The following is a 13,091-nucleotide window of genomic DNA, read 5'->3' as shown; positions in this document are numbered from 1 at the left end:
TGTCTGTTTGTGAAAGAAGTGAGTAACACAAACAGCTGTGTAAGACTGAAGACACTCCTGTTATGGTGTGATAAAAAAGGAAGTTTTTTTTCTCAGTTGCAAATTGAAGAACATCATATGACATACAGACATAATCTCTGCACCATGTAGATCTGCAGCTGCAGCATTTAACACAAAGGAAATATTAGTCACTGCGGATGACCATTCTGGCAATGGAAAGTCGTCATCGGGTTATAGAGACTGTTGCTAACCAAGTAAAGAGGAAGCAAATCAAAAGACTGAGTCAATTGGATGTGGTAAATATGACATTTTCCTACTAAAAGCCACAAAGAATTTATGTTACGTGTACCTCAAGTCGGGCCAGAAAACCAGCAGTGCTTTTATCTCCTTCTGTGTGCGGTTGTTTACTAAAATGCAGCTCCTAAACAGCTTCCATATGCTGTGATTTTTTGCTTTGTTATTTCAGTTTGGTTTGGAAAGACGTCAGACAAACATGTCTTTCCCTCATGTTGAATAGAGCAGTGCAACTGTTTATTTATTTGCCATTTTCCCACTGGTGGCAACTATTACACCCACACTAATCCAAGAAGGGGGAGCACTCTTTTAATTTCCTCTCCTGTGGTTTCTTCTTTTTTTTCTGACGTGCGAAGAATTCGCTGTTCTGGAGCTGTAAAGTCTGTAGAGACGTAGAATTGGGCAACATTAATAAAATAAAACCAGACTCGATTTTTTTACTTCTGAAAGTGCAGGAAAACATTCAGAATCTGGCAACAATCTTGTAATCATTCCACTGGCAGCCTGTTCTGTCAACTCATGCTCATATTTTGACCATAAAACCAGTTTTTGAAACAAGCTAAATCTGTTGCATTCGCTTGTCTCAATACTTTCATGACTAACAGCAGCCCTCTTGAAAGAGAACGCATTGCAGCCCTGCCCGAGTTTGTTTGCCGTTCTTTGCTCTCTGACCTCTCGGGGGAATTTCTACCCAGCACAAACACTTCTGAACAGTTTCCGGACCCCCATCACTCACAACCACAACTTTGATCCTGATATCTTACTGTACTGTACATGATGGGAAAGAGCTGTGGGCAGAACAGCAAAAGCAGGATAATCCTTCCAGTTTAAGCTGTGGCCCTAAAGAGAGCGAACCGTGGAAACTCATTAAGTTACAGTCTGCAGCTGAACGGGGAGTTTTTCTTCTCCCTCCTTTACAAGAACAGGGTGGGAGGGATTGTCTGGAGGTCACTGTCAGTCTCTCAGGCTGTAATCTGCGAGGCAACCATAACCCTGGACTCAAACTCAGTGTGCGATAGCAAGGAATTTAAGGTCTTAAATACCAAAACAAACAATAAATTACAAACATGGTGGGAGAGAAGGACAGAATTCAAATAGAGGAAACACACACAGCATTCACTTGATATATTGCCTTCACTTAAACTTTACACTGATGTTGAGTAAGAGTTTAAAATGACCTTAAAAGATAGAAAATATAAAAAGATACAAAAATAAAAGCATTAATCAAAACAAGTATACAAACAGAGTTCATAAAAGCTACGAGTTGCAAAAACAATTTAATTAAAACAGGTAAAAACAGGAGCTGAATGGTTTATGATCATACCCAAGTATTAATTTAGGGGGATTCGTAAAGTTTTCCAGGGAGTCTGGGCATAGAAATAAAAGCAGATCATCCAAGTTCAGTACAAACCTGAAGGAGTTGCAAGACCGAGCTTGATACAGACCAGACCAGTCGAACATAGCTGCGATATAAGATGGAAACTTCTTAATAAGGGCCGGATAGATAGACAAATACAAATGCCTGTGACGTCTCACCGACAAGGAAGATATTAGTACATGGTGATATTTTCTCAAGTGTTATCTCATGTTCCTCCTTTTTTCAGTTTTGTACAAAAAAATTAACAGTCAAAAATATATGTCCTCCAGCATTTAAAGGAGCATTCCACTGATATCTGACATAAAGTCCAGTTTAAACTTCACAGACTGATATTAAGTATACCAGTTTTCTAGCAGGATTATGGGTGTAGAGTTTGAAAGACATTGGAATTTACCAGGCAGGGAAACTATAACAAAATAGACTATTGATTTGCATTATGGGAAATGTAGGATCCTGTTTTCTTGACCTATACTTGAGACATTTTAAAGAAATTGACTTTGTTTTCAGTCCACCAACTACATGGACCTGCAATCTGACAAAATATTGCAATCTGTAATCAAGCATCTACAGGAATGTGATCCACGCTTTTTTTTAAAGATATAAATATATACAGACAATAAATGATTGTATTGGCATTGAGGCCAAGAAAACATCTGATTGATGGTAATTGGTTGCACTTTCATTGGTTTGCACTGCACAGAGGCCCTTAATGAATGTGGCAGAATAGAAATGCATTTATTTTGTTAAAGGGGAAATTAGATATTATAAGTAATCATGCTGACAAACAAATCTAATTTACTGAATATTTACCCAGGGGTGTGTCTAGAAGAGGGCATGAGGTGGCAGTGGCCACCCCTGATATCTGATTGGCCACCCCAACTGCTACCTCATTATTCGAGAATAAAGTGTGAAGTTTTTTGGTGTTTTTTTCTATTTATTTGTTCACTATGTTGTTTTGTGACTAGTGGGAATATTTATTTTCTACATGCACTTATTGTAAATCACTTTGGATAAAAGGGTCATCTTTTTGAATGTAAAAAAAATGTCAACACAGAAAAGTGACTGACACTGTAATGTTTTTAATTAAAGTATGTGAGAAATGGTAAATTACTGTTCCAATGTGTGTGTGTGTGTGTGTGTGTGTGTGCGTGCACGTATTTCATGCCACCCCAGTCAAATACTCCTGGACACGCCCCTTATTTACTGTTTGTGAAGACATGAAGAAATATTTGCTGAAGTAATAATTAAAAAAACACTTGTTTTTAATTCCCTATGAGACAAATTTAGTTACACAATTAGTTAAATAATTTTCCTACTGTTAAGCACCGACTTGTTTATCAGTTTCAGCAAGAGCTGCTGATTGGATCAGTCAGCAGGTGATAATTAACAGCTGAGCTTAATGACAAGGCAATGAGTGAAGAGTTTACAGCCAGCCTGAATAACTCTAATGATGAGAATCATGTTCACACATGTGCTCAGCCTCAGGGTATGGGAGCCCATTTCAGCCAGCTAAAGAAAAGAAAAATTATTAAAACTTAGGCTTGATAAATTTTTTTTAAAACATTCCCATTGTAAGTCATAATTATGAGATAAAAAAGTGATTACTATGAGATCAAAAGTCAGAATTATGAGATTAAAAAATAAATAAATTATGAGATAAAAAAAATCAAAAGTGTGAGATAAAAGTTGAAATTATGAGATAAAAAGGCAGAATTATGAGATTTAAAAAACAAAAATTACAAGATAAAAAGTCATAAAAAATCGAAATCATGGGATGAAAAGTCGTAATTATGAGACAACAAAAGCTGAATTATGTGATGGAAAGTTGAAATTATGAATAAATACATTGGCCTAATTATGCATTAATTGTGAGACTAATGTTGACTTTTTAATCTCATAACTATGACTTGCAATGGGAACATTTTTTCACTAAACTTGCTTTTAATCTCGTGTATTTTTTCTCTGCCTGGCGGACTCAGACTTCCACACAAAGACCTTCAACTGAAGATCATAAGCTCCCATATAAGAGCACCCTAACAGCACCCAGGATTTTGCACGGATCGCTCATGAGTCATGTTGAAAAACTTCCTCCCCTCCCTCTTTTCCTCTCTCCGCCTCGTCCCCCCTTAAAGCCCACAACAACCATAAAAACTGTTTGCAGACGGACAGCACGGCAGCGTCTGTTGGACCAATTACCGGGCCGGTCTGTGCGCTGCCCCGCAGAGCGTGTTTTCCTGGGCGGCCTCAGCTCTCAGCTCTCTGCCAGGACAGTCAGCACTGAGCAGCAGCAGCAGCGGGACAAACAGTACACAGCACACACAACATCAAGTTAACAATGGGCTCCTCTCGGGCTCTGGTCTGCTCCACCGCCTTTGTGTTGGTTCTACTGAGCTCAGCATCCACAGGTTGGTACTGTTGTCGTAGCCTCTCCTCTCTGTTGTTGTTGTCCTCATGTTGTGTTTGCTTCTTGGCTGGTAGCCGGGCTCCATTTTTGTTCGTCTGAGCAGCTGTAAGTGCGTTTATACCGCCTGCAGACCTCCGGACATTCACCCTGTATCTTTAATAAGTCTGTTCTGAAGTCTCCGGTGGTGGAATGTAACTAAGTACAAGTACTGCGTTACCTCAGTACTATTTGATGTAACTTATTATGTGAATATTTTTGTACTTTACTTATTGTTACACTTATGTCATAGCTATAATTTGCACATTTCTATATAAGGTAATATAATAAAGGTTCATACTATAAAGATAAAATATTTTATATGTCAACTAACAGATAGTTACAATTAATGTAAATAACTCCACCTCAACCAGCAACAACATTAGAATCAGTAATGATATATTATATCATGTGTTTATTATATTATATATGTTTATTATATTATATACACTGATGGAATGTAACTAAGTTCTTTTACTCAACTACTGTACCTGTAAATGTTGTGATACTTGTGCCTACTACTCGACTATTTCCATTTTCTGCTACTTTATATTTCTATTGCACCACATTTTGGAGGCAAATATTGTACTTTTACTCCACTACATATATTTAATAACTTTATTTACTAGTTACTGTAGATTTCATGCGGCATCAGAGCCGAAGCAGCAATTTTCAAACAAAAGTATCTTGTTTAATCTGCAATCGAGTGAAAAACACAGATTCCAATAATCAGAAACAGAAATGTATTATATCTGATAATCGGTCTTTGTATACAATATTTACATAAATGTAAATATTTGCACGATTTACTTTTACTCTTACTTAGTCATCTACATTTAATGCCAGAAAATTACATGAGGAAGTACATTTAGTAACACTGACAGTATAATGGGTACTTCCTTTTGAACTCAGCACATTTTTTCTGGTATGACTTGAAGTTTTACATAACATTTGAAAAGCATGACTTTTACTTGTAATGGGGTATCATTACACTGCGGTATAGCAACTAACATTTAAAGGAATCTTCCACCACTGGCTGTCTCCCAGTATAAATTGCGCATTACAGAAAACCAGTGAAGTGTTACATAACTTTATCTGGCTCTCTGCCCCTCTCTGTCTCTCCCTCTCCCTGTCTCTCTCTCTCTTTCTGTGTACAATTTTTCCAGATGAGTACAACGATGAGCAGCGCGAAGCCACCTTTGACCTTGACAAAATCATGCAAGGTGTGTGCATTCACGTACGAGTGCAGTATCTCTGCGAGGACCAATTATAAGCTCAGCTGTTCAGAGTGGCATTTGGCCAGCTCTCACTACTTCAAGAAGCTATTTCAGTGTTAGGACCTGAGTTTAAGATTTAAGGAGCGCTCCACTGATTTTACTCATGAAGCTCAGTTTGCTTGTCTCAAGGAGTGATACTTACATTTGAAATGAGCTGTCTAATGTCTGCCGGGGATCTGGATTGAGCTCTTTAAAGTGTGAGAAAGTAATCCTGAGAGATCTCCTTTAAAAGTATACTATACCGGAGGCGGATTTTACTACAAAACAATGTATAGACTCTTGCATTCAAGTCACGTCATCGCTATTGTTCCAATCATCTGCCCCCTCAAGTGGTTGCCAGTTTGTTGCACTACCTAACATAGCTAGCTGACCTTAACGTTGCTAACTTTAAAGTCCCTAACGCAACATGAAAAACGTTTACCTCACTAACGCTAGCTAACGTTAACGTCCCTCACGTTAGCTAACTTATGTTAGGGCAGTATAAATCCGCCATTTTTACGTTTTTTCCCCACAAACTGGCAACTACCAAGAGTCTTGTTGTTGACAGAATATGACCTTTAAGTATTTGACACTCTGTAGAATATTCTTATTTTGAATTAATTTTTTTAAAAATCTTTCAGAGATGCAACAACCAGATGTACCTTACAAGTTGCGGGAAACATTGGACATGTCGGAGCCCTTTGATCCCAGAGGTAGGCTACCTACCTTCCTTCCTACCTACCTACCTACCTACCTACCTCCCTCATGCTAACTAACTAATGTTAGGGCAGTTATACCAAGAGTCTTGTCGTTGACAGAACACAACCTGATACCAACGGTGTTATACTATTGGCTGACAAACGTTGTTAGAAGCCGAAGCCAACTGTCTGAATTTTTACACAGAGATGAACAAAACAATAGTTTTGGACCCAACAAACATTTAAAAATTATTACCTCAGAATGATATTTTTAAGGATTTTTTTTTTTTATTAAAATTTTATTCTGGACTTTTCTATAAGCTCATTAGATTTATTATTTTTTAAGCAATTTGTCTGCATAAAAATGTTATCAATATGACCTTTAAGTATTTGAGACTGTAGAATATTCTTATTTTGAATTAATTTTTGAAAAAATCTTTCAGGGCAACATCCAGTTTCACCGTTCATGTTGCAGAGACCATTGGACATGTCAGAGCTCTTGGATCCCAGAGGTAGGCTACACCTACCTACCTACCTACCTACCTACCTACCTACCTACCTACCTACCTACCTCCCTTACGTTAACTAACTAATGTTAGGGCAGTTATACCAAGAGTCTTGTCGTTGACAGAACACAACCTGATACCAACGGTGTTATACTATTGGCTGACAAACGTTGTTAGAAGCCGAAGCCAACTGTCTGAATTTTTACACAGAGATGAACAAAACAATAGTTTTGGACCCGACAAACATTTAAAAATTATTACCTCAAAATGATATTTATAAGGATTTTTTTTAATTAAATTTTTATTCTGGACCTTTCTGCAAGCTCTGTAGATTTATTATTTTTTAAACAATTTGTCTGCATAAAAATGTTATCAATATGACCTTTAAGTATTTGAGACTGTAGAATATTCTTATTTTGAATACATTTTGAAAAAATCTTTCAGAGCAACAACCAGATTCAACGTTCATGTTGCAGAGACCGTTGGACATGTCAGAGCTCTTGGATCCCCAGGGTAGGCTACACCTACCTACCTACCTACCTACCTACCTACCTATAAAACACTTGAATTGTACTGTTTAATAAAACAGCCTTTATTCTGTGTCCCAGGGGATTCCAGACCAGGATTCTCGCCACCTCGAGAACGTTCGTATCTATTTTCCTCTCATTCGTTTCAGTTTTCTGTAACTTCATGTGTGCCATCAAGTAACGGTATGATTCCCGTCCTTTCCTTTTAGGCCGACCAAGTTTTAGGCCCCGTTCCTTCGGTGGTCCTCCCGCGCTGGAATATCCCGTTCAGTTCCCCCTCGCCCGGCCGTCCTCTGACAATCTCCCAGCCATCTGTCTCCATGGAGACCAGCGTCCCCTCTACCCAGAATCTTACTTTCCTCCCTCTGGTTTTGGCTCGCTGAGGCGAAGGGCCAGTGCTGTCAATAACGCAGAGTCCTGGTTCAGTTCATGTTGCCAACGGAATGAGACATGGGGGAGGGAAGTGACGCTGTGTTGCGCCACACAGGCGGTGAGTTTTCACAACAGCTCCCACGGCTGAGTCATTAAGTTTATAATCCCTATAAATATAAAATGAGGATATCCTGTGTCTTCCTGACCTAGTTCTGCTCCTCTTACTTTTTCTTCTTATTTGGCTCGACATAATTCTCAAGAAACACTGGAACATGATGAAAGAGATAAAATTGGATCCCAAATAAATAGGATTTCCTGTTAATAACCAAATGTTCTCCACTTAATACCTCATGTAGAGGAGGGCTCTCATAGATGTCATATTTTTACCAACATTTATAACTCAAAGCAGCTACAGGGAACTTTAATTTTGTGTTTATTCTGGCAACCTCTGTGAACAAAAGCGGTATGAGCAGCAACTCCTTTAGTTTTAAAGATCTTGACATGGCTAGCGTGTGCATATATTAAAAACGTGAGTAAAAGAAAGACAACATATTTTTATTACTTTTTCTTTTTTAAACACAGCTGATAGCAGGATTGATAGTAACGAGATCATTTATATATTTGTGGCTTTAACGATGAAACTTTAGACTACAGAGCAGCTTTCCTCAGTGTGTGAGACCCCTTTATCCTCAGTAGCACGGCATAAAGACATTTTCTAATTTTATGACTTATCCAATCCGAGTAAGTCAGAAACATATTTGGTGGCATGCATTAAGAAAAACTACTGTATATAACCATATGGAAAATCTTCTCGCTGATTGTTTGCTTATGTAGGTCATATAGAGGCATCAGTATTAGATTGTTTCATAACCAGTTAAAAACTCCCTCCGTTAAATATTTATAAAAATTGTAATCCAGACGATGTAATTTATTTGTCCTTGCCCCATATACTTGTACCAAAAACAATCTTCTTTTTGCATGTTTTTGCATAACCCTGGATATAAAAAGGGCATGAAACATTCTTCACATTGCAGAGCTGATGGTGCTTGCAGTTTTGAGACAAAGTTGAAGGCCTTGGGCGCTGCCACTTGATAAGCCCATTATATGCAGCCCTGCCTGACATGCCTTGGCATGAGCACCAGCTTAGCTGTCAGAAGACAGGCAACAAACCTGTTCCAGATACTTAAGTGAATGAAGCATTACCTTGATCTTATCGCCTACCTCCTACCATGTTTCTTTTTCACTATACTCTACATAATTGCAGGGTGGCCCATTCACTCAATGCACATCCTCAGGCGTACAGACACTATGTCACTAAGTTTAGGATTTAATACTGTCTGTGTTACTCTTCTGTGATTGCTTCAGTGGGAGCTGTCAGTCGATTCCTTCTGTGAGGAGGACTCATCAGTAAAGGATCTCATTTATAAATGCTGCATACTCAGCGGCAGAGACAGGTTAAAGTGCTTCCACAACGACGCTCCAAACCCAAACTACGGACCGACAGAGGAGGTGCCGGTGCCACCGCTCCCCTCCACCTCCGCCAACAGCTTCAGCTTTGACCCCAACACTTGCCACGGCCAGAGGTATGAAGGATAATAAATCCGGTGAACACCAATAAAAATGTCTTAGTTAAGAAGCATCATTAAGTTATTCAAATCAGTGAAATTCAAGAGTGATAATACAGGTTCTATGTTTCTTTTAGGTCCACTCAGCAGTTGCTGAAGGACACTATACAGCATTTATGCTCCTATGCAGAGGACATATTCAGACGTTTCTCTAGCAACTTTTAGTATGTTGAGATTCTGTCAATGCCTTAAAGAATGTGTCTGGCAAAATGTGTCATTGAGAATCTTCTTTGTCCAGAAACTATTAAAAACATGAGCCACACTGTTGCACTGGGTGACATGTTCCTTTATTACAATGAACATTGACACTGCAGTTTACTTTGAGTCATTCCCACATACGGTGTCTGCTGCTCTAAACACTCACTAAAACACCAAATGTGTATTAATACACCACTGAAAATAGTCCTTAATAAATGCACTATTTGCTCCTTTTTGAGTAACATTATCCAGTAAAGGCTACAGTAGTTACTGGGACTGAAAAAAAGACAGGGCAGGGAAGTCAGAAAGTGTTGAGGGACATACAGAATTGAAAATGTCAGATCCCATGTGATTTGTGCTGCTCACACTGTTATGAAAAAAGAAACAGATCTGTGTCACATATGAGAAAAAATGTGGCCACTTGTGTCTACTGTCTGAACATTAAGACAGAAAACAGGCCCTGATGGCTGGTTGGTGAGCAGTTCTTCAGTTACCAGTGAGACAGTTCACTGATCAATGATCCATACATTTGACTGATTATCAGATGCCAACACACGCCACAGTGGAGGAAGGATTTTACTGCTCTGGAATGGCATTATTGTGGCAATAATTATATATTGTACACTTGCACATCTAATATTTGTTTGGCCAATGCAGGCAGAGGTTCAATTTATTTTTATTTTTTTTGCTGGACCACCCAGCGTTTGTGTTTTTGTTTATTTTGCCAGAACCCTAATCACTGAAACTGCATCAATATAGTGAAGCATTTTGATGAATGATGGGGCTGCATTTTTTTTGGGATGTGATGACAGTAGCTCACAGAAACTTTCCCCAGGCACTAGGAAAGTTTGGAGGAACTCAGTGCATTTCCAACTCAGGGACCAAGTTCAGTGAACATTATTTTACCCAACAAAAAGTTCCTGATGGGGGCTAGTACTTTCAGAGAGTACAGGAAGTTGAGAAGAGTCTGGGGCGTGCAGTGCTGAACATTTCTGGTTCTCACATTGGTTGATTTCTCGCAGCATTTTATTTCAGCCACAATATCTAAAAATCTGCAGCCTCCGATCTTTTTTTTGTACACTGTGCTTTGACACATCACCATGAAGTTGCAATCAACAATTAGTCACACAATGAGTTTTTTACCTAATCCTCTCAGGGGTTTTTAGACCATGGTGGAAATGCAGACAGTGGGCTGCAGTAACTTTTTAGCGGTTCCTGAGACTTAAAGTTCAGGATCCTTTGGGTGGATTTACAGCTAATGAGGCAATTATAGAGTAACACCAACCTTATTCTTTAAGATTGAGAAGTGAATTGAGGACAAATTAAAAGGAAGTGTGATTGAGATGGAGACATCACATTGCAAAACACACTTATGCCTCATACTTTACAGGACGGTGATGACTCCGTACAGCATCAGAGAAAACAGAAGAAAGAAGATGAAGAAACCATCTACTTCCCAAAAAGTTGACATCAACTTTCCTCCTGGACGGCCAACCGCTGACACCATTGAGTCATTGTGTAACAACCAGAAGCTACGGCCCCTCTATACTGTTAAGTGCCTGCCCGGGTCAGGCTACGAGCAGCTGGCTCGTCAGGCAAAGAGCGTGAATCGTATTGAAAAGGGATTCAAACAGTGCTGCAAAAAAAAGCAGGATGTGCTCAAATGTGCTGATCAGAAGGTATAGCATTAAACATAACATGATTAATTAATTTAGTCATTTTTGGAACCTTCTCACGTCCTTTCTCCTTTTTGTGTTTTAGTGGCGTGAAGAGCTTAACAAGTTTTGCGTGGGTGAGAATGGCGAACAGGTGGATTTCCACTGTTGTTCCGCGGCTGAGGGGGAAAATGATCGATATGACTGTTTCCAATCAACTTCTCCCGACCCACATTACAATATGACATCCCCCACTGAGGAGCTCTCACTGAACAAGATCTGTGACACTCACAAGATCATCAAGAAGAAGTAAGACAGCACTTCCTACAACTGTCCTCTAATCTGTTTATCTGTTCTCTCCACGCTCCTTTAATGTTCTTTGTGTTTGCCGTTTACATGATTTTTGTCTTCTTTCTGGGTCTTTTTTGTGCATCATCTCTCCTGTCACGAAAAAATATGAATCTCAGATGTGTTTTATCTCCCGTCGTCATGGATCTAAACATATGTGTGCAATCTGTGACCAGTGTAGGGTGGAGAGAGTAACGCTGTCACTGTTTTGTAGGTACTCTGTCGGTTTTCCTCTGAAGAGCTTTGTGAGCCAATGCTGCCCCCTGCCTGAACAAGACAAGGCCTCTTGTTTTGTGCAAAGGGTGAGTAAAATAAGGAAGTGAGCAGATCAAAAGACAAAGTCTGGGATGGGAACATTTTAAATGTGATATTTGAAAATAACCCCAAATCTGTATTTTCTAATCCTGTTTGTCTTCTGTCTGGATCTTCTTCTCTCATGAAATCAGGTTAAGGAAAAGTCAGAGAAGCTGTGTTCATCAAAGAAGGCTTCTCCTCCAGCTGTCCGCCGCTGTTGTCGTGGGGCCTCAGAAGAAGCTCCACAGTGTATCTCCAAAATTCTCATGGATGCTGTCACCAAGGCAAACAATGTCTTACGCCAAAAGAAGAAGAAAAGGTGCCCTCTCTCCTAAACCCTTGGCGCTGGACCATTCAAGGAAACAGCAAGCTAGCAGCAGAAGTGACCTAAAATCACTAAAGAGGAACAATTATTCTGGCACAAATCCAATTTAGAGGTCTATCAGAATATTCAAAATGTGGACCAATGCCTAGCTTCATCTACTTCATTTGAAAACACGTGAGAAGCATTGTTGTCACAAGATTACATTTATAAAGAAACAAAAATATTGTTAATGCTTAGTCTGTCAGACAGACTGTCTGTGTCACACCACTATTTTTATAGGCTGTTCTTTACACATTTGATTATAAATGCATTTTTTTAATTCCTTTTGGAGCTGCAAGATCAGTTTTCTTCTTTTTATATGGGTTTGTGGTTAAGATCATATCTACAACAGCTCTAATAAAACGTTTTACATATACCTTTCGTGTGGTTTACTGTCTCCTTGCATGCAGGGCCTGTGTAGTTTAACCACAGCGTCCCTGGTAAAATAAGTTGATTGTTTTTTACACCTAAACAAACTAAATAAACAAACTCTCTTCATTTTCATAACTGAATAAACAAACTGACCTTACAGGGCAACACAATTTCATACTGATTTACTTTGTTTATATTTGGCGGACCCTTTAATTTTAACTTTAATGTTATATAACAAGCCATGATTTTGATTATGTGTTCTGTTACATAGACAATTTCAAAACTGTTATTCACACTACCCATTTTCATAATGTGTTCTTAACTTTGCAACACATGATTTTTTAATTTGATTTTAACATCAGAGGAAAGTAGCCTTTTTTCCAAATCTTGCCTATTTAACAATTTCAACTGTTGATCAATGGATGTCACAAAACCATTATAAAATCAAGTTATTACATTAATTTAATGAGCTTTATTCTATCATTAAGAACATACACATACCACAATTTCAATCCAACATAAACATACAAAGAGTAAAAACATCAAATTAAATAAATACAAACTATACATAGTATGTAACACAAACAAGATCATAAGTGTAAAGCTGAGCACAGAATTAAAACAATTAAAGTTAATATAATATTAAATATATTTTACTATACAGTATATAAGCATATATATGAGCACATTATTCAAATACCATGTTTTATAATGTGTTATTCTAAGCTATATTGCTCTTTTATATTATATATTATGTTATACTA

General features: G+C 38.4%; 1 protein-coding gene across 1 annotated transcript; it reads left to right on the top strand.

Moving 5' to 3' along the window:
- Positions 1–3,829: 3,829 nt before the first annotated feature.
- Positions 3,830–12,331, top strand: ecm1b (extracellular matrix protein 1b). Its single transcript, XM_084357762.1, has 12 exons — positions 3,830–4,077; positions 5,279–5,335; positions 6,010–6,081; positions 6,510–6,578; positions 7,017–7,085; positions 7,181–7,216; positions 7,309–7,589; positions 8,837–9,054; positions 10,685–10,973; positions 11,056–11,258; positions 11,512–11,599; positions 11,744–12,331. Exons 1-12 carry the CDS (start codon positions 4,008–4,010, stop codon positions 11,924–11,926), a joined length of 1,635 nt encoding a protein of 544 aa, XP_084213888.1. The 5' UTR covers positions 3,830–4,007; the 3' UTR covers positions 11,927–12,331.
- Positions 12,332–13,091: the final 760 nt, after the last annotated feature.

This window comes from Pagrus pagrus (assembly GCF_965226575.1).
Source record: "Pagrus pagrus genome assembly, chromosome: 7".
NCBI lineage: Eukaryota > Metazoa > Chordata > Actinopteri > Spariformes > Sparidae > Pagrus > Pagrus pagrus.
Note: the sequence above shows the minus strand (reverse complement) of the source record. Positions and strands in the feature narration are given on the sequence as shown.